The 25,395-nt window shown below is 49.3% G+C and overlaps 12 protein-coding genes and 1 non-coding gene across 13 annotated transcripts; 9 read left to right on the top strand and 4 right to left on the bottom strand.

Moving 5' to 3' along the window:
- Positions 1–264: 264 nt before the first annotated feature.
- BGZ61DRAFT_490277 (uncharacterized protein) lies at positions 265–1,092 on the bottom strand (the record flags this gene model as incomplete). The annotated part of the gene is made up of 1 exon (XM_046250317.1): positions 265–1,092. One exon carries the CDS (start codon positions 1,090–1,092, stop codon positions 265–267), a length of 828 nt encoding a protein of 275 aa, XP_046109041.1.
- A 406-nt stretch (positions 1,093–1,498) lies between these two features.
- BGZ61DRAFT_342696 (uncharacterized protein) lies at positions 1,499–5,399 on the top strand (the record flags this gene model as incomplete). Its single annotated transcript, XM_046239531.1, has 5 exons — positions 1,499–2,839; positions 3,278–3,748; positions 3,882–4,508; positions 4,565–4,658; positions 4,759–5,399. 5 exons carry the CDS (start codon positions 1,499–1,501, stop codon positions 5,397–5,399), a joined length of 3,174 nt encoding a protein of 1,057 aa, XP_046109040.1.
- Positions 5,400–6,574: 1,175 nt separating this feature from the next.
- Positions 6,575–7,964, top strand: BGZ61DRAFT_584307 (RTA1 like protein-domain-containing protein). Its single transcript, XM_046256355.1, has 2 exons — positions 6,575–6,913; positions 6,962–7,964. Exons 1-2 carry the CDS (start codon positions 6,745–6,747, stop codon positions 7,636–7,638), a joined length of 846 nt encoding a protein of 281 aa, XP_046109039.1. The 5' UTR covers positions 6,575–6,744; the 3' UTR covers positions 7,639–7,964.
- A 765-nt stretch (positions 7,965–8,729) lies between these two features.
- On the top strand, positions 8,730–9,542 carry BGZ61DRAFT_342875 (uncharacterized protein; the record flags this gene model as incomplete). The annotated part of the gene is made up of 1 exon (XM_046239542.1): positions 8,730–9,542. One exon carries the CDS (start codon positions 8,730–8,732, stop codon positions 9,540–9,542), a length of 813 nt encoding a protein of 270 aa, XP_046109038.1.
- A 1,141-nt stretch (positions 9,543–10,683) lies between these two features.
- BGZ61DRAFT_472993 (uncharacterized protein) lies at positions 10,684–11,857 on the top strand (the record flags this gene model as incomplete). The annotated part of the gene is made up of 5 exons (XM_046248403.1): positions 10,684–11,342; positions 11,391–11,419; positions 11,466–11,551; positions 11,606–11,663; positions 11,733–11,857. The coding sequence occupies 5 exons, from the start codon at positions 10,684–10,686 to the stop codon at positions 11,855–11,857; spliced, it is 957 nt and encodes a 318-aa protein (XP_046109037.1).
- Positions 11,858–12,739: 882 nt separating this feature from the next.
- Positions 12,740–14,474, top strand: BGZ61DRAFT_559795 (uncharacterized protein). The gene is made up of 2 exons (XM_046255775.1): positions 12,740–13,091; positions 13,137–14,474. The coding sequence occupies exons 1-2, from the start codon at positions 12,745–12,747 to the stop codon at positions 14,458–14,460; spliced, it is 1,671 nt and encodes a 556-aa protein (XP_046109036.1). The 5' UTR covers positions 12,740–12,744; the 3' UTR covers positions 14,461–14,474.
- A 172-nt stretch (positions 14,475–14,646) lies between these two features.
- On the bottom strand, positions 14,647–15,706 carry BGZ61DRAFT_342496 (2OG-Fe-II oxygenase; the record flags this gene model as incomplete). Its single annotated transcript, XM_046239511.1, has 3 exons — positions 14,647–15,314; positions 15,362–15,524; positions 15,575–15,706. The coding sequence occupies 3 exons, from the start codon at positions 15,704–15,706 to the stop codon at positions 14,647–14,649; spliced, it is 963 nt and encodes a 320-aa protein (XP_046109035.1).
- Positions 15,707–16,324: 618 nt separating this feature from the next.
- On the top strand, positions 16,325–18,100 carry BGZ61DRAFT_342888 (uracil permease; the record flags this gene model as incomplete). Its single annotated transcript, XM_046239543.1, has 3 exons — positions 16,325–16,555; positions 16,606–16,749; positions 16,796–18,100. 3 exons carry the CDS (start codon positions 16,325–16,327, stop codon positions 18,098–18,100), a joined length of 1,680 nt encoding a protein of 559 aa, XP_046109034.1.
- Positions 18,022–19,046, bottom strand: BGZ61DRAFT_442307 (ribonuclease H-like domain-containing protein). The gene is made up of 2 exons (XM_046244709.1): positions 18,933–19,046; positions 18,022–18,869 (listed from the first exon to the last, which is right to left on the bottom strand). Exon 2 carries the CDS (start codon positions 18,811–18,813, stop codon positions 18,136–18,138), a length of 678 nt encoding a protein of 225 aa, XP_046109033.1. The 5' UTR covers positions 18,814–18,869; positions 18,933–19,046; the 3' UTR covers positions 18,022–18,135.
- Positions 19,047–19,157: 111 nt separating this feature from the next.
- On the top strand, positions 19,158–19,231 carry BGZ61DRAFT_t64. Its single transcript has one exon. It is a non-coding gene; the product is annotated as a tRNA-Val (tRNA).
- Positions 19,232–20,176: 945 nt separating this feature from the next.
- Positions 20,177–20,791, top strand: BGZ61DRAFT_490270 (uncharacterized protein; the record flags this gene model as incomplete). Its single annotated transcript, XM_046250316.1, has 2 exons — positions 20,177–20,230; positions 20,282–20,791. The coding sequence occupies 2 exons, from the start codon at positions 20,177–20,179 to the stop codon at positions 20,789–20,791; spliced, it is 564 nt and encodes a 187-aa protein (XP_046109032.1).
- Positions 20,792–20,963: 172 nt separating this feature from the next.
- Positions 20,964–22,782, bottom strand: BGZ61DRAFT_527603 (NCS1 nucleoside transporter; the record flags this gene model as incomplete). Its single annotated transcript, XM_046253133.1, has 3 exons — positions 20,964–21,869; positions 21,927–22,229; positions 22,276–22,782. The coding sequence occupies 3 exons, from the start codon at positions 22,780–22,782 to the stop codon at positions 20,964–20,966; spliced, it is 1,716 nt and encodes a 571-aa protein (XP_046109031.1).
- A 747-nt stretch (positions 22,783–23,529) lies between these two features.
- BGZ61DRAFT_343446 (uncharacterized protein) lies at positions 23,530–25,395 on the top strand (the record flags this gene model as incomplete). Its single annotated transcript, XM_046239599.1, has 1 exon — positions 23,530–25,395. The coding sequence occupies one exon, from the start codon at positions 23,530–23,532 to the stop codon at positions 25,393–25,395; it is 1,866 nt and encodes a 621-aa protein (XP_046109030.1).

The raw sequence follows: 25,395 nt of genomic DNA, 5'->3' as shown, positions 1-25,395 counted from the left end.
TAGATCTATACATTTCCTACACTAGATACTGTTCATAATCTAGATTCTCAGTACAGGTCAAAGAGAGTAAGAATAATAACTGGATAATCTGTCAGGTGACTGTTGGAATAACGCTGGGTTGTGGCACATGGTGAGTGCCGAGCAGAATCTTCCTTGGCCGACGGATCATCTCTGAGACTGCGATTCAGTGGTTGTCAAAGAATGTCAATATCAATTCCTATGAAGCAACAGCAGAGAATCATCCCAAAATGAGCAGTGATGTTACTACTTCCATGTCTTCTGACCATTTTTTATGAGAGTTCTGAACGTAACATCGCAAAGATCGTTCGGATCAACGCTTCCCAACTCTTCGTCACCATACGTAACATTCTTGTTCGGATGAGTCCCTTTGTCTTCAGGGTCTGGCTGGAAAACAATAGCGTCGTCCTTGGGAATCTTTTTGAAAAGGCGCTGGAAGGAGGTTTTAAGATCCGTCTTGCAAGTAAAATCCAGTTTGCAAAAGAACTTTTCCTCATCGTTTCTCGAGACAAGCAATGCAACCTTCAGTGAGGCAGGAATCCCAGCTGGCTGTGACTCGTTCTCAGAGAGTGTCCATGTCGCGATGCGGTTGGGGGGCTTGTTGTCGACAAGACGCTTTCCGCCGCTCAGCGTAATAGCATCTGAAGTGGCTGAAGAGACCGTCTTCTCCCATTTGCCCGTCAAACTGAGATTTGCAATTTGCTCAACCCCGATGGTGGCTTCTCCTCCCTTGGTGACAGATTCCTCTTGGGTTGCCGGCATCAGACTGTACACATCGGCAAAGGAGATTTTCTCAATCTCAACCTCTCCATCGTCCGAGCCGGCCTCAAAAGTAAGCGTGATGGTGGCTTCGGAAATCCGACGCGAGCCCTTCGGTTGGAATTGCCATTGCATCACTATCAGGGTCGCGTAGAAGTCGCTATCGGCAGACATGGCCCCGTGGACCACCTTTTCAAGGTTGCAGGTGATATCTATGGCACCTGTACGCTGGAGGGCTTCAGCTCGATGGTATTGATCTGCTGCAACGTTGAAGACATGGAAGGCACTTTCTTCGTCCATCCCAGCCTCGTACATTCCAATATTGGTCTCTTCGGCATCACCTTGGCGTCCGAATAGGTCCTGGTCTCCGAATAGGTCGTGGTCGAGTTCGGACATTTTCGATCAAGAGGGCACTTTCAAGCGGTGTAATACGAGGTGAAAAGTGTCGCGGCCGCGATGCCAGGAGTACCATGGTAGATATGACTGCCACCTTTCACACCACGAACGGGGATTTCCAGGGGCTGAACAAGATCCATGTCGAAAAGGTTTCGGGTAGTAACACCTGTATAACACAGGTTCGCCTTTCGGCCCGAGTGGAGTACCTGCATGTAAGAATAGCCGAAATGAGCGGCTCTGCCTCATTTGAAGCTCTTGTCCAAGTTCTCTAGATCTTACCACTCAGACTTGCATCAGCAGTAAGACAGAAATCAACCCACACCAGATGGCACCCGACTCAGAACTCGACTCTGACCGTGGGTCAGATGACACCTTCCCCTTCGACCATGAGGTGCTCGAAGATGACAACTACGTCCACGCACAACGGGAGGAAACTCTAGAGGAGGGTTTAGAGAAGGCACGTGGAGTCATAAAGAAGAAGAGAAGATTCATCACTGAGGACGACGTTGAAGAGTTCTTGGATGAATTCCACGAAGTTGCTGGCAGGTCATCGTCCAAAGCTGTGGGCAACCGGCTCCACGTCTTGGTCGAGGTAGTCAAGCATAACGACGTCGAGCCGAATGGCGTAGAACTTCTCGTTCGGCAATTGGTCAAGAGATTCCCAGATCTGCTCAGGTACACGGACAATCATGGGCAGAATCCCATTTTCATGGCCATCAAAAACCTCCAGGATGAACTCATCAACTACATGATCTCTGCTTGTGTCGAGGACAAAGGAGACGAAACGGCTGCGATATGTCTCCGGGACGCACTGAGCATGAAACAAGGTGGCAAAACATGTCTCCATGCCGCTCTCCGTGAGAAAGTCAAAGCGAGAACAATCAGTATGCTGTTTGAAAACGCCCCGGATGAGGCCTTGGAGGTTCAAGATGAACACCAAAAGACTCCGATGCATCATGCCGTGGCGTTTTCGAAATGCACAGATACCAGGACAGAGCTTATCCAATTTCTTATTCAGAGAGATTTGAGCGCGAGATCAACCAAGGGGAGATCGGAGAAGACTTTTCTTGACCTGCTCGATCATAAAGGCTCCTCAGTGTTTCGAGAACATCAGAAGACGAGGATAAACACCACTTCGCGGTGGGAGAAAGAAAACCAACTCGCCGAAGGCAACAAACGAGATCAAGTCGATCTTTCGAAAACGGGTGACAGACCTACTACTAAGGATCCCGGATCTATGGGGAGCACAGGAGACTTGAATTCCGCTGCATCAACCGAGGTTGCAGCAGACCCCATTGCAGTGAGAAATGGCTGTGGTGGCGATGGACTCAACGGGCCAGGCGAACGTCAAAGGATGCACCCGCAGAAGAAGAATAAGCAGAGCGCGAAGCTGGAGGAAGAGAAGAAAGACGAGGAGCGCGGGAGGCCGTCGGGATGTGACAAGCATCTCAACGGGGGATCCATCGTTTGCCCAGACTTAAGCCGGAATACGCCCTTTCGAATCCCTTCACCTGGTTCAAATATTTCAGACCGAACAAGCCACGACATCTCGTACACGTATACGCCATATCGGATCCCTTCACCCGATTCAAACACTGCAGTCCGAACAAGCAATAAAACCCGGTATATGCCATCTCGGTTCCCTTCACCAGATTCAACCACTGCAGTCCGAACAAGCAATCAAATCTCGTATCAGTTACCTCGGATCCCTTCACCCGATTCAAACATTGCAGTCCGAACAAGAAATGAAACCCCGATCGTAGAGCCAACGCCTAACAGTGGGATTAAACGCAGAAGCACAGCGCGATTAGACAATAAACCAGACCAAGAGAAGGAGAAGCAACCAACAGAACCGGAGCAAACTAATCGAAGCAAAGCCATGGCTAACTACATCAAGAATTCGAACAAGATCCTGAAGTCTCTCAAGTTGCACTATATGAAAACAAGAAACGCCGAGATGGTAATCTCTTTCTTGTACGGTACTAACATGGAGGGTGAGTCGATATGAAGTTGACCCAACTCGTACTGACAGACTTCAGACATCCAGATTAGCTTTGACTATGATTGTCTACCTCGCGAGATGATATGGAAGGATTTTATCGAGAGGTTCGGGGCAGACGCCAACTCCAAACTCCAATTCGACCCCGTGCTGCAGTACGTGACGTTTCCACGTGTTGAAGTTCGATCAAAGGGTCGCCTGGTGGACCGCAAGCAGAGGGCCGACTTCGAGTTTGGGAAACAACAACATGGAGCCAACGGCCGTAAGGATATGATGTACTTTCTCGATTGGTTGTACGACAAGGGTGTACGTCACATCATCAGGTTGTCTGTTGACGACTCCGGGGAGTCTGGTCAAAAGGTCCATAGCGACCAAGCTATACAAGAGTCTCTCGAGCGATTTGTCGTCGAGCATCTCGATTGGCGGAAGACAGACTTGGATCCGGGGACAATCCTTCACATCAGCAGCAAGGTCTGTACGAGTGAGTCTGTCAGCTCTGAGGACCCAAAGCAGACCGAGTCAGGCCCGGATCGGCAGTTGACGAAACTCTCATTGATGTGGAGTGGAAGCAATGCTGTACTTCGAGCTTGGAGCGAGCCTGATGCCTTGCCGCTGCTACCTCAACTTCGAAAGGTAGAAATCATTCAGCCTCCTGCCGACAAGGTATGTGATTTATACTCATCTTCATTGCTCGCGCTAACAGTGAAAGATGTACGAGAGCCCGCAGTGGATCAGGCAGAAGATTAGGGATTTCGAGACCAGACTAAACGACAGCCGAAAGACTATCCAGGCCGAAGCACTAGCAGCCTCGAGAAACAAAAGTGTCTCTGACAATAATGCAGCATTTGGCCATGTTGAGGTCACCGCTATCGACTCAGGCACGTATGAGGAGCGCACGGTGACATCTGGCGACGTGCCTCACCTATCTACTTCGAGTTCTAGCCAGGGCGTCAACGCGCATCAGTGGTTGAAGTCGACCGCTAAATTTGCTGGCTTAATGAATGACTTCTGGAAGAGCACTGTCGAGGAGTTTCTTCAATCGGAACAAAAGCAGGACACACCGGAGCGGGTGCAGGATGATGTGGTTGTGGCATTGATCGACGACGGTGTCGACATGTTCGATACGGCTTTATCAAATCAAATCCTCGAGGGCAAGAGTTTTGACTTTCACGATGAAAAGGTCCGTCCGCCGTTCTCGTCGGCAAAGGGCCATGGTACAGTCATGGCAAGTATGATCCTACGCGTTTGCCCTATGGCCAAGGTCTACCCGATACGACTGAAGACGTACGACAATGCGAACGGGAAGAATAACATCGATGCAAATTACGCAGCACAGGTACGCATCTGCCAGTTTCTACGAGGTAGCACAATCTAACCATGAGACTACTCCAGGCTATCCAAGCGGCTCTCGACAAGAAGGCTACAATAATTTCCATGTCGTGGACACTCCCAATTGCAAGGGGCAAGAACGAGTCAAAAGATAAATGTCAGTCTCCGAAGTGGTTTGACGAGGTCCAGCCTTCAGATGAAGACCATTAAAATAAAGTGAATGTGTTGGATTGACTTCTGTACTGACGTCTTTATAGTGCATACCGTCCTACAAACGGCCGTCAAAAACAACGTCCCAATGTTTTGCTCCGCACCTGACGAAGGCAAGTTCACTGAGCTTGACTATCCCAGCGGCCCATGGCGGGATCGCTTTTTCCGTATCGGCGCCGCGCGTGCTGACGGCACCGTCTTTGGATGGACTCCTGAAGACGGAATCACGTACGTCTTTCCCGGCGTCGACGTGATACTTGACCAGGTAAAGGGCGTCTCTTCAAGGACAGGCTTGGGTAAAAATGTCACGGATCGCGTGAATGACTTCAAGTACGAGACCGGCTCGAGTGTCGCTACGGCGCTGGCGGCTGGCCTTGCTGCCATGATCATATATTGCATCAAGACGAGTATCCTTGCCGTCAAGACGGCAAACCAGAAAGCTGTCCTCAACCCGATTCCGGATAATCGCGCAGTGCTGGTTGCGAAACCTGATGCTATGAAGCGGGCTTTTGCGAGCTTGGGAAAGCTTACGCCGAACCGCTTCATCCAAGTTTGGGAGGACTTGGACAAGGTCAGCGAGATTTTGGAGACTAGGCAGCTGCAAGGTTCAGATCCAGAAGTGAACCTCAAATGCACTCAGAGGTTTATGGAGTTTGGACTCAAGCTTGCGAGTTCAGTTAAGCAGTGATATCAAAAGAGTTTGGTTTGATTTTAATAATGAACGACTGTTTAGGACTCAAGCTGAGAAATTTAGTGGGATCTAATAAAGAAAGTAGGGGCCGAGATATGTTGCTGACGTTGACTTGTGGAATGGGAAAAGATTGAAGACATAAGAAGTTAGATGTGTCTTTCTCACGAAATTCGTGTGATTAAAAACCCACTTCACCTACGGCTTAAAATTAGGTCCGCACCAGTGAGATGAAAATAGTAGACGTTTCGTCACCGTTGAACCAGAATAAGATGTAGTTGTTCTACCCTTTTATCGTGCATTGGCAAAAACTCCTACCGTGAAGTCTCAATAAATCGGCCAAGCCTAGCGCGACATTACACCACCAGCTACCCGAACCTATTGGATGAAAGCTCGATTGGACCCATTGTTAAGCCTAATCAAGTTATAAGATCTCACGAAATACGGCGCTAGACTTGGCCAATTTGTTGAGACTTTAGGATACACTCAATGTGACTTACCCTAGAGCCAAACACTGTTGCCAACAAAGCTACTCAATTTAGTGGTCGGCAACTTTTGCCCTTGGTTGTCAAGTTGAGGAAACCTTGTTCCATCTTCCAGGGTATTGTCAGTTGATCAGAGCTGGACTGGAGAGCTGGACTGGAGAGCTGGACTGGAAAGCTGGACTGGGGAGGCCTTGGCTGGGGTAGATCTGGGGAATTTCTCCACTGAATGTGGACACGCGGTTTGGTGGTCACGACGCGCGTCATGCCAGAAGACGGATTAGAGAGGCGAAGCTCTCTTGTGCTTTGATTTCAACCTCCATGGCCAATAACATCAACAAACGATGAAGGAGAGAGAAGGCGATTCCGTACGGCTATTCGGACCGGGCAGAAACTAGACGCGTCTTGTACGCGGAAACAGCGTATAGAAATAAAACCTAACCAAGTTAGGGCAGGACTATCAATCTATACGCGTACGTATATGACGGCCAATCAAAACCCCAGTTTGCTCTCCCATGGCTGTCGTACTTTGCCCTGGTATCAGAGCAAATCCGAGAGACTTTTTGCATTTGCAAGGACCCGAAAACCCGAAAGGGAAAGGAGCGAGGCGCATGCGAATAATGTCGTATTCTACAGGCCACTTTTGTACTTCAATTCATGGCGCATTTTTCCTCGCCGTATTTGAGACAGTATCGCCAGATCGTATCCGAGTCACGTCCCCTTCCGCGTACGGACCTGATGAACATAAAGACGGCCGTTGCCCGCTCCTGAATGCATGGAGTGCTTGGCAGTCAAACACACTTGGCCATCTGTTTCATTTCGACCTCTCCCATTCTCCAGCATCTCTCCATCTCCGATAAGCCATGCCGACCCTCGAGACCTACAATGGCTACCCGCTATGGCGGTACATTCCGTCTTTGCCGGCTGCCATTCTATTTACCGTCATTTTCGGCATCTTGATGGCAGCGCACTGCTGGAAGCTCTTCCGACACAGGATGTGGTTCTGCATTCCGTTTGCAGTCGGAGGGTTGTGTGAGTCCTCCAATCCCCTGCGCGTGAACGATGCTAACATAAAATTAGTCGAAGTTATAGGCTACATCGGTCGAGCAGCGGCGTACAACTCCACCGGCGTCCTCATCCCCTACATCTTGCAGTCGATCTTCCTCCTACTCGCCCCGATTCTCTTTGCCGCGACCCTCTATATGACACTCAGCCGAGTCATTAGTGCCGTCCACGGCGAAGCTTGCTCGATGATTGCACCTCGATGGCTTACTCGCATCTTCGTCTTCGGCGACGCCTTCAGTTTTCTGATCCAGTCCAGTGGTGCTGGCCTTCGCGTCAAGGCTGGAAGTGGGGACGACAACAGCAACCCCAACCTGGGATCGAATATCATTGTCGGCGGTTTGATCTTCCAGATCCTCGTCTTTGCCGTCTACGTCCTCACGGCAGTGCGTTTTCAGATGAACTTCAAGCGGCACGAGGCGTCAAAGAACGTGGTGGATCTGCCGTGGCAGGGATTGCTCAACATGCTCTACGTCACGTCTGCATTTATCATGATCCGAAATATTTTCAGGGTGGCAGAGTATTCCATGGGCAGTGACGGGTATCTGCTCGGCCATGAGTGGGGAGTGTACGTTTTCGATGCGTCGCTTATGACCTTTACCATGACGTGGTTTTTCCTGCGATACCCGAGCCAGCTGGTGAGGAGGGAGAACTCGGAGGCTGGAATTGAGATGGCTACTACGGAGAGCGCTTAGGGGGTAGGAGTAGTGGTTTCTATTCGAGTAAGGGAATGACTTAGCTGTCGCTTCACCTCGTTCGAAGCGACTCATTATTCAGCGACATTTGGGCTTCTATAGGAGTTACTGTCGCATTTACCTATTTGCTTCCCGGCACCTGCAACGTTATTTCCACTCATGACAAGTGGGAATGGGATCGACGAGGGGGAACTAGCCGGGGAGAGAAATAGCAGAATCGGGGCGTTTCAGGCCATTACATGAAGTAGCAAGCAGATGTTTTACACAAGTAGTTTCAAACGCTGGAATTTATTATTAATTTAAGTCTCTCACTAGCAGGGTTGCAATATCGGTGTTCTGAAGGAAGTGTATCCGGATCCGGCTTGTGAAATGGTTCAATTCGGCTACTGTTCCACTTGCGCAGTAATTAGCAGTACCAATTAAGCCTGCGTACAAGGTGCATACAAAACTAGCGCTGCTAAGAGCGAATGCAGTCCCAAGCCTGTCTTGATCGCTTATTACCTATGCAGCTCTCTTCATCCTTATGCTCGCAGGCTCACAGAATCTGGTTCCTGACCATCTTGGCCATCTTCACTGTAGCATGGAACAGCGAATCCAAAGCCGGGAATTCGTAATATCGAGTCTAACCCTACGAGGCAATTTTTACCAGTGGCGTCTTCTAGGCCACGAGGCGTCGGCTGTTATCGCGAACACAGCTTCCCCGCTCATTCACCTGCAGAAGGCCACACTGTTCTTCCAATCGAACCTGTCGGCTGTTTAACTATTAGTAATTAAAGGCCTTGGAATGGGCCAATGGGCTTGCAACGAGTTCAGCTGAAGACCCGATGGGGGCAATGAAATGCAAGCGTGTAGTTTAGCACTCATCGTCCACTTCGCTTCCTTATCGCATGGTTATCGTAGCGCTTCAGCTGTTATCTGTTGATGAGTCGGGGTAGTTTGGATCTTGTCCAGCACCCGATACGAAGCTCTTGGTGTTTGTATAAATCAGACCACTCCCCCATTTGGATAGATTATCTTGTAATCACGTATCTTGCTTCATACGGACATTTTATTACCATCACTCACACTACCCTATACGCACAGCCACGAATATGGGACGTCATGACCTCGAGTATCCCAAGGATGCCACCAACACCGTCAAACGATATAATGCCCACGCCGTTTATGCACTCGAGACGATCCATCGAATTGTCAATTCCTGCCAAATTCTGCACGTCTCTTTCAATGTGCCCTCTCAACCATTCCCAGTGACTCTGCCAATGATTGGACAAATGGGTTCCTTTGAGCGACCAAGTGCCGACCTTGGAGACGTTCTTGAGCTTTACCTCCATGGCTATGTTTCCTCCCGCATGATGAACACGTGCAAAAACAACGAAAGCGGCGATGCGGAAAGCGAAGAATCTCAGGGCATGCCAGTTTGTATCGCCGCCTCTCATGTGGATGGCTTGGTCCTCACTCTCACCTCGTATTCGCACAACTACAACTATCGCTCAACCGTCCTGTTTGGATACGCCACTCATGTCAAAGACGAAGCCGAGAAGCTGTATGCCATGGAACTCATCACGAACAGTGTTGTGCCCGACCGTTGGCGCCATACCCGTCTACCACCTACCAAGGCGGAGATTCAGAGCACTGGTATCCTCAAGGTCCGAATTGCCTCTGGCAGCGCCAAAGTCAGCGCTGGTCAGGCCAGTGACGACAAGACCGATATGAGTAACGAGGCCATGCTTGATTCAACCTGGACCGGAGTCCTGCCGATCTATCAGACAATGGGGGATCCGGTGCCGAGTCCGTATAACCGGGTTGATGTTCCGGCCCACGTCTCGGAGTTTGCGAGTGACTTTAAGGCGGATAATAGCCAGATCTCTCTTGAAGCAGCCAAGGGGGAACGACGTGCTCTGTAAGGAGTAATTCGCCGTAGGGTTTTTGGGTTACAGATGAAGTTTGGGCTGGTGGTTGCCTTGGAGATCAAGACGTGATATGACCAACGCTGATGGTATGAGAAACGCAAAGTATTTAGTGTTTAATTTGTTTAAAGCATCTTCAAATCGTCAGGCCACATGAAAGGTCTCAATAGCTGCATTGCATGACAATACTGTAGTAATTTAATGTGAACCACGTTGCTCGCACTACATTGCACTGTATATTGATGTGGTCGATGCCCTTATTTCCACAGCGGCATTTGAATTTCAGCCACCCACGCCATCAAGCCGTACTCAAGCAGCATATTACTTGAAAAAATGGTTACCAACGTCGGGTACGAACGCGAGGAAAGAGGAGAGTGGCCACGTCATCAATGGTCCTGTTTTCTGTGGAGAGGTTGGGTCTGCTGGAGATAGAATTCATTACCAATGTGCACACGTGTTGTCACATAGGAATAACCTCTTCCAGTGCGGATGCTTTGTTGAGACTGCGAGGTGGAAGTAAAACGGCCTTTTCGTAGAGCACGTGCTACCTTGAGGTTTGCACTGCTTCTAATTTTAAAAATTCAATTTAATTGGGAACCCAATGCAGAGAAAAGGTTGACAGCCCGAGGTACGATGGGAAACGTCATTGCGACTTCTGGTGCATGCAGGTACAGGGTCTCCCGCCCTATCGCCAGCTACTTCGTAATAGATGAACTACTGGGAATATTATTCCCGACCTGTCATTCTGGATAAATTCGATCTGCTCAGGGGTTGGAGCGGATAACCGGCGCGAAAACGGCTGACGGCTGACGGCTGACAGGATGTGGAGGAGATTGAGGCGGTTAAGTGGTCTAGAGAGGTTGGAGTGGCGTATAACCTAACCTCCACACGCCGTACTAATACGAAGTTGGGTCTAATGAGAACTGATGGTGCGCCATTATGTGTGCCACTCATTTCAAATGTAACGGCTGGCTTCAGGTCATGCAGCTTGCTTGAAAAGTTGAATGGCTTCAGCTCGCAAAGCTTATCGAATTGTCCCATGGCTATTTAGCAAACTCGGTCGCCGCGCATTCACCTCGGATTCTCCACCGTCCAATGTCACTCTCGCCTTACTGTCTCTCGTTTCCGGTTGCCCAACATGCGTTTCCTCGCACTCCTCGCCGCTGCCTTGCCGCTCGTTTATTCTGTGCCGGCAGATTTTCCACCCGCGTTCAATCCTCCTCTCAAATCTGTTGAGGAGCGAGTAGACCTCAAATCTGTTGAGAAGCGAGTAGATCTCAACTCCGTCGAGAAGCGAGTAGTTTCCACGGAACGATCCTGCGGCGTTATCGGATACGACCAGCAGAAGCCATCCCCGTTCTGCATCAAGCACTTCAAATGCACTGTGAGCGATTGCCTGGCTCTCTGCCAAAGCAAGCCCGAATGCGAGAGCTTTGCCATCGGCAGCAGAGGCTGCTACTTCTACTCGGCAGTTGTCGCTGGCAACTTCCACGCTGATCTCAATTCGCCTTTCACGTTCTACGACAGGGCATGCGCCTCTGGGAGTGGTCGCATCCGTTTGGAAAACATGGACGGCTCGCTGTACGGCTACATGTCTAACAACTTCAACGTTTTCGGAGAACGCACGACTGCCACATTGGCCAACGCGTTAAAAGTCGATTATGAAGCGGTCGAATTCGTTTCTACCCAGTTGAACCTTGATAACGCCAACTCTGCTGCGTATGTCGACCTTACGTATTTATCTGGTATTGTGGGCTTTGGGGCTACCAACTCCGATCTTGGACCGGGTTCATACAAGTAAGTATTGTCTTGCCGAATTTTGTCATCGTGCTAATTCATATATAGCTATGCAACCTTGGGTGCATCAACTGATAGTAAGTGTCCCGTCTACCGCCCTAGTCTTGTACTCATGATTTCCAGCACCACCGGGAGTCAAACCACAAAGCGGTATCGACAATAGCTTCACCAGAGCAACAGGTATCGCGAAAAATGTCGAGTCTGCAATTGTAAGTTTATTCTATGGTATTGGCAAAGCAATAGGGTGAAGCTTACTGTCATAGTGGAAACTTGACCTGCAAACTCTTGTCTTGACCCCTCAGTGGGTGAATACTGATATAAGTAAGTTACTCCATATGCCGATGCTTGCACATGAGATTGTTTTACAGGCAGGCTGACAACAATTTACAGCCTCGAATCCTCTCACCGTTGTTTTCACACAAAACACATTGGCAGTAACAGGTGACTTTACTGAATTCACGAATACCTTTGGGACCGCTGTGAAGCTCAAGTTGAGGCTGGAGCTAACCACTTAGAGTCCAAGTATTGTGTGGTAGACACTCTGGGGTTTTATTATAGTTAGGCCATATCTGTTAACCAGGGCTCAAATTACAAAGTAGCTCTGTCGAGACTTTGGCAGGGCATGCTTTTTCTCTTCTTCAATCCCAAGGCCATATTTCGTCTTGCCTTATTTCATTGCGGTACTGTCGCCGCAGATCTTGTGCTGTTATTCTATTCACGAACGTGCTCATGAAAACTCACTGCGTCAAGTGTCGCAAGAGAATACAACCTTGTCCCACCCCTAGTGCTGCTTATCTTGACTTGATCCTCCTTGCCTTGCATTCGTGATGACCTCTTCTGTGTCTTGGTGGGTGTTTCGCTAAATGCTTCCCCCAACAAGTTAGACGCGACATTCTTAGGTAGAGAGCAAGGTGTTGGCTAGATTTAATGACATTCAATTCCAAGGGCTATGTATTCGAGTAAAGGGCTTCCATCTAAGTAACAGCAATGTTTCTTCTGATGCAGCCTATGGGGACGATATGTCCTGTAACCGAGTGAACGTTAGATGCTTGTAGGTTGTAGTAGGATGTGGATGTTAAACTGGTACATGGATGGCATTCAAGAAGCAATAGATAATATATCGGACCGGGTGAACTTATCCGGGTATGTTGGTTTAAATTTCTGATTTATTTCCCAATCGCCAAGGCTCGTCAAGGAATCCCAACACAAGTGCATATGACAAGGAATAACCCGCCCTGCTTGTCTGCGAACACTTAATTCTTTTTATTTGTCTTCTCCTCCTCGCTGCCGTGATGCTTGGCGCGGAGATAGGTGGGGTCTCTCGGTAATAACTCCCGCTCCGTCCATTTTATGGATTCATCCACTTACCCTTATCTCTACTCCTCACCACTTCCAGCCCCAAATGCCGTCATATCGAATGAAAGCAAAGCGCATTACTCGAGCATGCGACTTCTGTAATCGCCGTGGTCTCAAGTGTAGAGAGGAAACTACAAACACAAATGGAAACGAATCGCCATGCCTCACATGCGTCGACTATGGCCAGGAATGTACGCGAAATCGGCAGCCCAAGAAGCGGGGCACGAAGCCTCGAGGATCCTTGACTAGAACTGTCCAGGAAACGACGTTGGATCTCTCGAGTGGACTCGAAGAATTTACAACTGTCGGTGGTGTGTCGGGGTCTCGAGCTTTGAGGAGCCGAAAGATTATCACGGCGCTCCTTGATGTATACCTCGACACCATTCATCCAATGTGAGGAAAGCAGAACTCGATTAGACTGTTTCTAACACTTTGCAGGTTCCCTTTCTTCTGCGAACGTGAGATTTGGGTCGGTTGGAGAGAAGGGTCATTCCCTGGCGATGCTTCAGACTACATGAGCCTCATGTGCATGTGTGCGCTGAGTGCCCAACACGTTGGCAACGGCGCTTTATTTACCGAGGATGCCTCAACAGAGCCGGCGACATTTGCTCAAGATTATTTGAGTGAGGCAATAGCCCTCGTTCCAGTGGATTTTGAAAGCGCAAGTCTCCTCAATTTAATCCGCTCATACGGATTCCTGGCTCTCCTAGGAGCTCAAAATGGCAACAGCGCCATGTTGAACCAGTACCTGGGCCTATACCATGGTCTTTCGGGACACTTCAACCTTCACGATGAGTCAAGATGGCCCGGAGAAATTACTACGTGCGAGAGGGAAGTGCGCCGGCGTCTGTGGTGGACCATGTACCGACTTGAAGTTCATACCGCCTGTGTTCTCGGGAGCATGATACGATGCTCCGAGACTCAATGCGATGTGGGTTATCCATCCGGACCTCACCATCCAGCGTTTATACCCGGAAGAGACGGCCAATTTGAAGACTGGTTTTCCGGTTGGAACTCCACTACAGATCTATATCGCGTGCTCGAGCATGCCGTCTCCAACTTCCGATCAAAACACCGCAGGCACGATTCCATAGTGCGGGGCTCAAATGATGTACCTACACGATTGCTAATGGAGAGCCTTGGCAAGATACAAGAACAACTTCAACCTCAATTTGGAGCCGTGTTTTCACCATCATCAGACAATGGTCGAAATCGGTGCGGATTCCAGGCCTGCAACATCTTGTGCACAATCCATCTCGCCCGCATGATCACGTCACTTACGGGCGAGGACAGCTCGGCAACGGCGTGCCAAACCGCTCGAGATATGATGGATAATATGAACTCGATTCCTCTCGAGTACATACGCGCTACAGGGTCTCCTCTATTGCAGCAATTAGCCGGCGTCGGCCATATGCTGCTGGTTGTCGCAAAGAAGCAGATGCCATCTCATGAAGAATACTTGATGCTGAGAGACGTATCGAATTCCATCATCGGCTTTCTAACTCGCTTTGGCGAATACAGTAAGCTGGCAACGGTTGCTCAACGAAAACTCTCTGCTCAGTTGAACGACTTTGATAAGCATACGGCTGGGAAGTTGTTGGAGGGCTTCCCTGGCGAAGACTGTCCTACGCTTGACAATGATGGCACCAGGGGCCTGGACTTTAACTTGTTCACTTTAGATTATGAGACCGACAATGGTTTCTTTGGTGCAAGCCTACTGCGGCCTTTGACTTGGCCAAGCAACTCCAGAAGCCTTGAATAGAAGAAGCGTATAGCACGAGCAGTTTCTGCGCATTTTACATTTGCCAAACATGAAATAGTGTACTAAGTGAGAAGTGACCAGCAATCCGATGTGACATGAGGTTGTTTGCCCAAGGCATGTGCTATTGACGTCCATCTCCAGTTGCATTATGCTTCGCTTCATAAAATACAATTAAATACCCGCATACTATGTACTTCTTGTGCTAGTTCCCTTTTGCTTGTTTGTCCTCCAAGCGTAATATTCCCCCCCCGTCATGATTGGGTACTTCATTGGGTGATCATCACTGATACACGTGCGCACTGGCTCCAAGAGCTTTGTTCTATCAAACCCGAAGAAGAACGGAGCAGAGTACCTCTCATTTCCGCTCAGGTTGATGACTCGATGAATCGTTGAGACAAACAAGTCGTTGGTCTGCCTCATGAAGCAGTCGGCAATGTTGACTACAAGAGACCCAGGGATTGGCTTAGCCTTGACCCATACGCCGGCCTTGCTAAGTACTTCAAGCCCCCCAGAAGAATCCTGTGTAACAATGGTGAAACACTCAACGTCAGTGTGTGCCCCAATGCCATTTTGCTCGTCAATGGAATACTTCTGCTCCGGGTAGCGTAGAATCCGCATGCCAGCTTCAGGCTTTCGAACGTACGGGTCAAAGTAGTTTTCAGGTAGGTGCAGAGCCAGTGCAAATATTCGAGTCAACTGACGAGATAGGCGCAGCAACTGTGTATGGTATGCGTAGAGACCTTTGCGAAATCCTGGGAGGTTAGAAGGCCAGATACTGACGGATGGGTCTGCATCATCCACTGCATCTGGGTCCTCGATGGGATCATATGCCCAATTAAAGGCCTCGCTCAAGTCTACAATCAAGGTAAGAACACGATTTGCGCTGCGAATTGAATCTTACCCTGGCGTTTCCATCCGTTTCGGTTGTAGCATTCCATCGGATGGTACCCAACGTATTCATTTGGGACCAGGCCAGTGAAGACCTCCATCTTTTTCTCTTCCGGCAACGAAAAAAAGCGTTTGGCTTGCGCTATGGTCTCGTCGGCATATTTTGGATCGATTCCCTTCAAATTCATGATTAGACGAGACAGTGGAGGAATCTGGCGAGGCTCACGTGGTTGATCAAATAAAAGAACCCAATCTTTGTGGACGCATCGCGGATCTCGTCAGCCACAGCCTGGCGATCCTCGGAGTTCTTACTCCAGATCCTCGACGCATCAATAACAGGAATTAGATCCAATTCCATTGACACATTAGATTCAAAACTGAAAGTTGTGCCATTGTGTAATTTGACAGTCGTGACCGTGTTTGTCGGCTGGGAAATAGTCTCAATTTGCGACATTTTGCAGGAGTTGAGGCCAATGAGCTAGCGGAGGTGTCGTCAAAGCAAAAGAATACACATCAACACACTTTATAATGTCGGAGTTATTTGAGTATGCATACTACAAATTTGTCATTCATTATGCAGCCAGGGTATTATTGATACAGCGATAACTGCTGAACCTTTGAACTGTTAAACTGCTAAACTGTTAAATTGCTAAACTCCAATACGTCGTCATCGTCGGAGAACCCGCTCTGGACCCACCCGTATCTCGAGGTAGATACGTTGGGTTGCATTCTTAGGTATTTGTTATCTCAATCTTCCGATAAGTATGTAGACACGCACATCTACCGGCATACGCAAAGCGTCTTGCGGTCTTGGAACGGGGTGATCGACCCACTTCGCTGAGCGCTACTAACACCGCCTAGGTTATCAGAGGCATCGTTGCATTAGAATATCCAACTTATAAGTAAACACCTAGTGCGAGATATTGTGGTTGCAGACATCTTTGCTCTTCCACATTTGAAAGCGTCGTATTGAACCATGGTGACGACTACCACTTTCTCCCGCCGTCTAATTAGACGTCTCGAGGTCAACCGAGACGTGGATACAGACGTGGAGATTTACGTGAACAAAGACACACGCCCTCTGCCCCACTCACGACGCACTTATGGACCTTGGGAATTCGTCGGCCTTTGGATGGTGACAGGGTCATTCAACGTTGGAGGATGGACCACGGGCTCTGCGTTGATTTCCCTGGGACTCAACGTTTGGGTTAGTGCTACAAATCTTGGCTGTGCGATATGAATATTAATACTTGATAGCAAGCTATGCTGGCTATCGTTATAGCTCACACCTTTGCGGGGTTCATTTGCATAGCTGGAGGACACCCGGGTGCTAAATGGCACATCGGATTTCCGCTGTGGATGAAGCAAAACTGGGGCATTTGGGGCTATCTCTTTCCAATGGTATGCATTACCTACCGAATAAAAATATGGATTCTAATCATCTCAGGCAATCCGGGTGTTTCTTTCGTTCGTCTGGACCTCCACAAATACCTGGTACGGAAGTCAATGCCTCAAAGTCTTGCTCACTTGTATCTGGCCTTCATTCCTCAACCTAGATCAGGAACTGGCAGGAGGTGCCATGCAAGCTTGCGACTTGGTGTCGTTTGTCATCTACATCCTACTCTGTGCGCCTCTTGCCTGGTTCAGTCCTGAAAACTATCGCAAGCCCTTCCTTTTTGCTTCCACCACGGTCGCCACCACGGTCTTTGCTCTGCTCATATGGTCCACCGTTCGAGCGGGAGGTGGCGGTGCTATGCTCTCAGATGTCAGCGGAGTGTCTGGCGTTGAGCCAGCCAAAGGTGGTGCTCTCGGCTGGGCCTTTGTCGCCGCAGTGACGGCCAACATTGGTGGCATTGCTACACACATGTGGTCTCAGTCTGACTATACACGCTACGCCCGCAAACCTGGGGATCAGATACTGGCTCAGCTTGTCATGGTGCCTCTAGGAACGATTGTCGTGGCATGTATCGGGATTATCTGCACCTCGTGCGCTGCGTCTCTATATCCCGACGAGGACGAGCTGTTGTGGCAGCCGTATGCATTCCTCAACGCAATTCGCGAGCATGAAGGCAATCGAGGTGCCCGAGCCGGTGTTGCCTTTGCCAGTATTGCTTTCATGTTCTCTCAATTTGGTATGGTTGTTGCGTCAAACTTGGTTGTGGCTGGTATCGACTTGGCTGCACTTCTGCCTCGCTGGTTCACGATACGACGAGGTGGCTACGCAACGTTACTCTGTGCTTTTATCATGCAGCCTTGGTCACTCCTCAACAGTGCCACCAACTTTTTGACCGTTGTAGGAAGCTTCAACGTGTTCCTTGGTCCGCTAATGGGCATCATGTTTGCCGATTATTTCCTCTTGCGAAAGCGAACGATAAAGCTGACGGATTTGTATGGCAACTCTGCTCAGAGTATCTACTGGTATTCCAAAGGTTGGAACTGGCGCGCACCTGTTGCGTGGATTCTCGGTGTGTGGTTTCTCCTGCCAGGACTGGCTCAGAGGGCCGTTGCACCTGGTGGCTTTTGGGGTGGATGGACAAGGCTCTATCAGATTGCTTGGTTCGCTGGTTGCTTCGTGTCAGGGATTTTGTACCTTGCCTTGGACTATATGTGGCCTATTGCCGACAAGCTCGCAGTCGATGACCTGGACTACTTTGGTACTTTTGGAGATCCTCCGGTCATTGTCGAGGATTTCCCCTCACCCTCCCTGTCGATTCATGGGGACGAGAAGCATCCTGGGGTAGAAAAAGTGTAAGGTGTTGCAAGTTTATAATGATACTCCATGACCCTTTAGCTATCAAACGCTTGATTCGCAAGCTCGTCTGCCTCCCTGTTTTGCTCTCGCGGGACATGCCAGAACTTAAAGTCTAGGCCACCATCACTGTATTCCATCTCGTCAAGTCTCTCATGAATTCCTTTAAGAGCAGCATAATGCTTCACTGGCCGTCCTTCATCGTTACGCCCATGGTTCTCAATCCAGCCTTCGATCCATTCCGACATTGATCTCACAAGATAGAGTGAGTCCGATTTAATGCGTATTTCTATTAAAGACATGTCTTTCGAAATATCCCTTTCGATGATGTGCAGGGCCTGCACTAGCGCTTCGATCTCGGCACGGTTGCTCGTCTGCGGAAAACTGGGATCCAGCAGGCCATTTGCGTTGTGAGGGGATCGCGGTCCGAAATACACACCCCAAGCACCTCGCGCCGAAGGAGTTCCGTTCCCACGACAGGCTCCGTCGATGGATACGACGACAGTGGGTATGTCCAGCTCAATAGAACCAGTTCGGGGATGCTTCACCTGAAGCTGAGAGACCTTCTTGGAAGGCGTGTAAATGACAAGCTTGCTCTCGGGAACGTCTCGGTGCATCGGGCTGTACAGTGGATCGAATCGACGTCGAATTTCTTCGCCAAACTCATCGAGTGAGCTGTCGCCGAGGTTCCCTGGCGAGAAACTTGAAAACGACATTCTTTAGGTTCTTTCGCTGTAATCAAGCAGGTTCGTGCTGATGATGATGCGGCAATCTTGGAGTAGCGGTAAGCAGAACGGTAAACACGGATGATGTCTCAATTACGACATGGAAGTACCTTTCGTTGATTGGAAGATAAGTATGGAACAAACGTCGGGCCGAATAAAACAAGGCTAGAAAAGGTTGTATTCTTTGAAAGTGAGGAGAAACCTTGTGAGACAGTAACCTGAGTAAGTTCCTTTGAGGGGAAGAAACGCCGGCAGATTTCCCGCTGGTGTCACAGCTATGTCCACCAGGCTATGAATTGAACTTGGAAGCCAATCGTCCAATCAAAACACATCATGGTTCCGTGGTCTAGCTGGTTATGGCATCTCGTTAACACCGAGAAGGTCCCCGGTTCGAGCCCGGGCGGAATCACATTTTTGCCTGCGCAAGATAGTTATGCTGGTATGTTTATTTTTGACTAATAATCCGGATCATCTCGGTACACACTTATCCGTTTGATACGACAAGACATCTTCGGAGCGCCCATGTCGGGCAGGCTTGTTGACCCGAGATCTGGGACGTTTGCACAGTTCATATCCGTAACATCTTCTCGATCAGAGCAGACCTGAGCCACTACCTTGGGGAACACTGTGCCTCGTGGTAGAATCCGAGCCACCTTTGAAGTCCGGCCTAGACATTCGGAACGCTCCAACCGGGACGGATTGTTCACCATCTCCGCGGCAGTGGAACTCCAGATTCCGGGGAACACCATGTCATTCATCCGATATGGTGGACAGGTGTGGCAACCACGCAGATCAGTCTATAATACGGGGGCATCTAAATGTGTGTTAAGTCATTCGACCCTCAAACTAGACGGAATGCGGGGAAGCCCCGCCGATGTGTGAATATATACATTTAAACCCGAGGTCCAAATTCCCAACTTAGCTACGGTGCGTTGTTTCGGCTGTTCTAGTCTATTGTGAGTGATGCTCATTTACCAAATCAAGCGATTCATAGTATGACTGCCTCTCGCTACGAAATCAGCTGTTCCAAATATGGAAGTAGCCGGTGACGGGCCGAGGCATGATGGTTTATGGTGTTACGTGTCTACTCTGGTTCCCGGTAAGTCAAACCCCATTCCGGTCGAATGATTGAGATTGAATAGAAGGAATTTTCAGGCTGAAAGAGTTTTCTTCAGCCTAGATTCAAGATATTGGGTGTACCGAGGCGTGACACAATAGTTTCCGGTCACCCGGTGCATTGAGAACTCAAGTATTTAAAGCAGGCTTCCTGAAATCATCTAACGCACATACTATTTTCTACATCCGACGTTCTCATTGTACAAAAATTGATTTCTATTTAAAAAGAAAAATAACCATGGCAGCACCAGCTGAAAAGACAATGAACAATCTCACCGGAAAATGGACCTTGGTAAAACAATGTTGCCTCGGTCGGCTGCTCCTGGCTAACACGATCTCCCAGAATAAAGATCTGTCCGAGAACCCTGATTCGATTTTCGCCCTTCAAGGAATTGGTTATCTTACCCGTAAGGCCATTGGTTTGGCACCAGTCACACTTGAGATGAAGCAGTATGAGGCGGCACCGAATTCGCCAAGTACGGCCACGGACCAGGTGACACATGTCGACATGGTCCAATTAGCGGCCGGTCTCAAGGGAGTCCAAGAGGACCGGTGTATGGATAATGTGTTTCGTGAGTCCAGTGACTGGATTTTCGGTACAACGCAATGCCAATCCAGATGGGCAAAGGTCGAGGAAATCGACGATGAGTTTCTGAAAGATGGTTGGTTTGTCGAGGGTGAAGACAGTGCCCTCATATTTAGCCACACAGAGAGCAAGGCTAATGGGTGGACTCTTACGCAGGTGTGGGGGTTTGAGATGGTGAATGGGGAGAGGAGGTATTGCCGACGCATGGTGGCCAAGAAGGGCAGCAAGAGAGCCACGGTGCGAATGGTTCACAATTATGTCTCGTAGGGATAGAGTACACGATAAGACTAGCCCCTGCACCATTGGTAAAGATTATAGTGGACTAGGAGCGAATTTCACAGGCTATACTTTGACTACTTGTTTGAGCATATAATTGTTAAATACTGACTCTCTTGGGAGAAACCGTAAGTGTATATGATATGGTATGTGTTATGGCTCCTTAAAGTGTCTTGCCTAAACTCGAGGAGAATCCAGACTTTTCAAGTTCGCCGTTTGAAGTCATCTTGGAAGCCTCAGTGTCCGGCACAATCCCATCAATTGAAAACTGATCTGCGTGAACCACTTGGCTAATAAGCGTTTCTGAGTGAGGGAAAATGATGTTGAGACTGTAATAAAGCACGATTGAGGTCAAAAATCCGTAGATCCAGTTAAAGTCAAATAAATGTTGTAGCCCGATGGGAATGGGTACGCTTTCGGGGGTAACTTTATGACCGAGGGCGGGAAGCAGAGGCGTGATAATGACCACTGTCGTGACCAAAGCCCTCCAGTTACCACCCCAGCCAAAACGATAGATTCCCTGGGGATCGTAAAGTGCCGGAACATCATACTTTCGGCGCTTGACTAGCCAATAATCTGTCGTGAGAATGCCGGCGATGGGAGCCATAAAGATGGCGTAGGCGGACATGAAACTCATAAAGGCTTGAGCTGACGCCATGATAATCCAGGGACATAGCGCCCAGCCACCTAGAAAGGAGACAACGATGACTCCACGTCGAATGTTTAAATACTTAGGCGCTATGGTCGTAATGTCATTCGCAAAAGATATACCGTTGGCGCTGATGTTGACGCTAATTTGCGCAAGCAGCCAGATAAATCCGCAAAAGAAGGCAGCGGCTCGGCCTCCAGGAGAGTCTTGCCATTTGTTGACAAGATCAATGGGATTCCAGAGTGCTTCTCCGTATATTTCTTTGGAGGCACCCGCGGCGATAATGCCAAAGATGCCAACAATGACTTTGAAGAATGGAATCGCCGGTAGTTGCCACAGGTTCGCCCCTCTTCTCTTGCTGAATCTTGAAAAATCGGGGATGTTGACAGTCAAAGTTGTGTAGCCGCCAGTCACAGACGTCTAGGTATGTGTCAACACAAAATGATCGAGGCAGGGCTGATGAACAGCTTAACGTACCAGGTTGGATAGCCAAAGCCATGCTCTTGTGGAGCCGGAAACGGTCGCAGGTGCGTAAAAGAAATTGGAAGATTGTCCCCTGGCCTTTACAGAGACCCAAATAACCATAGCAAGAGCCATGGGGGTGACGAGGATCGCTTTGGCATTGAAGAGATACTGAAGCTTGTGCGTAGGGATGAGAAGGAGCGGGGTTTGTATGAGCCAGTAAATGAAATACGACAGCATCCCTTGACTGGTTATGCCAATGGACGCCGGCAGGGTGTTTTCAATGTTTTGGTAGCTCGGCCAGATTGCCGTGATCATCTAATAATTTTAAGCTTGTGGTCATTAACATGTTGATTCAACTTACAGCGCTGACACATTGTCCTCCGCCGACGCTCTGCACTCCAAACCAGAACATGGCAAGGACAGCCCGACTGATGACGCAGAAATAACTCAACCAGTAGCCATAACTTGCACGAACTGCGATGGGGAACGGAACATGCAGATCTGCCCCAATAGCGCCGTTTAAGACGGTTGGGATGGCGTTGCAGATACCTGCCATGAGTGTAATGAGGATGGCATCCGTGGCAGAGAGACCAGTCGTCAAAATCGAACCGGCAGCCGACCAACCGCTGATTGTAACAAGATCACTAAACCAGTACGTGAGAAATGTCACTTCTGTCCATGTTTGCTTCTCTGGCGGTACGGGATCTTGGTCTGCATTGGTCCAGACGTCTGGAGGCGCAATGCTGCTTTGTTGCTTGGGGAGTTTCCAACTACCAGGATCTGTCAGGCGATGTTTGATCTTTTGGTTGGCTGCGGATATCTTGGCCGATGCGCCTCTGCGAAAGTTTGAAATGTCCATTACATCCATTTTACAGGCGATGCCGCTTGGCCTAACAAAGAACTGTCTAAAGCGTCGTTTGCGGAGGGCAGTCAAATATATTCACCCTTGTAGGGTTGTAGAGAGATAACCAGCCTTCCGTCATCAGCAGCTCACCCATGCATAATTGATATGAGAATGACCCCTCCACCCAATACAATACAACTGGGGAATGTGGATGGATCAGGTTGCATCAGGATCAATCACCCTACAGCAAAGATAACGTGCGGAGAAGCCCCACTTGATAGCTGTTAGATCCGGGTGTAGAAGTAATCATGAAGCTGTTGATTTGTTCAATCCAGATTGGCCCGGGGTCGTGATAAGGGATTCATACTGATAGCTTACCCTCCCCTCCCGAGCCTACATCCGAGCTCAATGCGTCCGTTGCTTCGGTCATTGCTTCATTGTTGCCAGTTCACGTTAACTCGATGAATACTACACGAAGTCGTCTCGCCTGTATTTCATGTACACGGCGCAAAGTGAAATGCTCCAAGACGGTGCCATGCTCCAATTGTATTCGGAGGTGAGTCGATGTAACCCGGGCTTCTTCAATAGAGGCTCGGTTTGCCGACCCGAGGCTCAAACGAGGCGCTTAGAGGCGAACAAAATACCTGTCGAACTTCGCAAGATGGCAATGACGCCACAACGATCACGATAGCCGAGCAAGCAGCATCTTCTGCTTCATCGCCACTGTCAATACTGTCACCGACCGAGCCCCGAAACGAAACCGAGCTGTCGATGCTTCGACGCCGCGTCGCCGAACTTGAAAACGAACTGCACCACGCCCCGAACCCGTCGCCGTCTCCGACCGAACAATGCCCTGCAATTATCTCTCATCGCCCCGGAAGCGGCACTGAATCCGGACCAGGAGAGGCCGTAACCCGAGTCCGTACTCCATCCTGCGACACTGTCGCTGAAGATGCCGCGTCTATACTCGAATTCCTGGCTTGGGGCCGGAGGAAGAACCCCGATTTGCCGGTAGCCTCTCCCGAAGCAGTTATTCACGTCTCTCCGGTTGGAGACGTTATGATCCCCCACGCGCAATCCGATCTTTCTCCGAATGACATCGGGACTTTGGATGATATTTCTCAAATGTCAATTCTTCAGCTCTTGCTCCCAGACCGCCGCCGGACGTGGGATCTGATATTGTGGCATGAGCAGTACCTCCTATGGTATCACTGCTCTTACCATGCACCTTCTTTGAGAAATCAGCTGGAAAATTTCTACGACACGTATGATGGCTCTATTGAGCATCCCGAAGTCAATCTGCAATGGGTGGCTTTCCTATTCGCTGTTCTAGCTGGAAGCATTACGTCTTTACCAGCATCTACTGCCGAGGAATGGGGCTTCGACGATGCTGAAAGGGCCACGCTCTCCAAAAGGTGGTTCCAGGCGGCTATAACTTGCCTCAACAAGGCTGATTTTGCTTCCAACCATTCAATCCTTTCTCTTCAAGCTATCGCTACACTTACCCTGTCAGCTCACATGCTTGGCTTCTCGAATCTTCAATCCACATATCTCGCCGCTTCTGTCCGCATAGCGCAGAGTCTCGGATTTCATCGTCTCACCGAGAGCGTCTCGGGCGGTATCGTGGAGAAGGAAGCAGGGCGTCGCGTCTGGTTACAGATTTGTTGCCAAGATTGGTTCAGTCTGCCGTTTTCCGATACATATCTCATTAATCCGACATACTCAAAGTCCGAGATGCCCCTCAATTGCCACGATGAGAGTCTTGTGAGCTTGCCAGACTCCGAGCCTACAGTGGCTGGCTATTCTAGGTTTCTCGGGTCGATTGCTAGTATAATGCCACGCCTACAAGATGGTTTGATGTCTTGCAACACCCTATTCACTAAGTATGAGCAAGTCTTGAAGTGGGATAAGCAACTAAGAACCATCGCTACAGCAACTCGCCCCAAATATCTGTCCAGTGGACCACTGAATCCGGACTGGCCAATCTGGGTACACTGGGCAAGACGATCACTGGCAATCTCCTCGTCTCACAAGATCATTATGATTCATCGATCGTTTCTCTCCAAGAGCTTCTCGAACCCAGCATTCGCATTCACAAGGAAAACTTGCTTAGCTGCCTCCAAGACGATAATCAAAGAGTACAAATGTGTGGTCAGCGAAGATGGGCCAGTACTGTGGATATATCAAGCCTTTGCTGTCGCCGCCTCGATAATCCTCATACTCGACTTGCTCCATTCTGAGTCAAATGAACCACACAACACGGAACACTTTCAACTTGTCCACAACATCATCGAGATTTTAAGCAAGTGCCGAAACAGTACCATTGCTTCCAGAGGAGTGAAAATACTGACGGCTCTCCGTGACGAGGCATCCGCAACCATGCGCCAAGGCAGGAAGAGGGCATCGGGCGACAAAGATGCAAATCCCCAACCACAAAAGCGATCTCGATTGTTCAATGTGCCCGCTTTTGTCAAGATGTTTTGCGAAGACCAGAAATCCCCAGTTCCACAGGATTCTCGGCCACAGGCGTCAACACACCCTACTGTTCTTGCAGACTTTTTCTTTGAATCGGGACCATTCGATGAAGGAAGCATTGAGAATCTCTTTCATTTAGCTAGTCAAGATTTTTACTCTTAA

Source organism: Ilyonectria robusta, assembly GCF_021365365.1.
Source record: "Ilyonectria robusta strain PMI_751 chromosome Unknown BGZ61scaffold_3, whole genome shotgun sequence".
Lineage (NCBI taxonomy): Eukaryota > Fungi > Ascomycota > Sordariomycetes > Hypocreales > Nectriaceae > Ilyonectria > Ilyonectria robusta.
Note: the sequence above shows the minus strand (reverse complement) of the source record. Positions and strands in the feature narration are given on the sequence as shown.

Coding starts and splice junctions, on each gene's coding strand:
- BGZ61DRAFT_442307 (XM_046244709.1), bottom strand. CDS start 18,813: ATGTCGTTTTCAAGTTTCTCGCCAGGGAACCTCGGCGACAGCTCACTC.
- BGZ61DRAFT_559795 (XM_046255775.1), top strand. CDS start 12,745: ATGCCGTCATATCGAATGAAAGCAAAGCGCATTACTCGAGCATGCGAC. Junction 13,092..13,136: donor CTCGACACCATTCATCCAAT/GTGAGGAAAGCA, acceptor AACACTTTGCAG/GTTCCCTTTCTTCTGCGAAC.
- BGZ61DRAFT_584307 (XM_046256355.1), top strand. CDS start 6,745: ATGCCGACCCTCGAGACCTACAATGGCTACCCGCTATGGCGGTACATT. Junction 6,914..6,961: donor GTTTGCAGTCGGAGGGTTGT/GTGAGTCCTCCA, acceptor ACATAAAATTAG/TCGAAGTTATAGGCTACATC.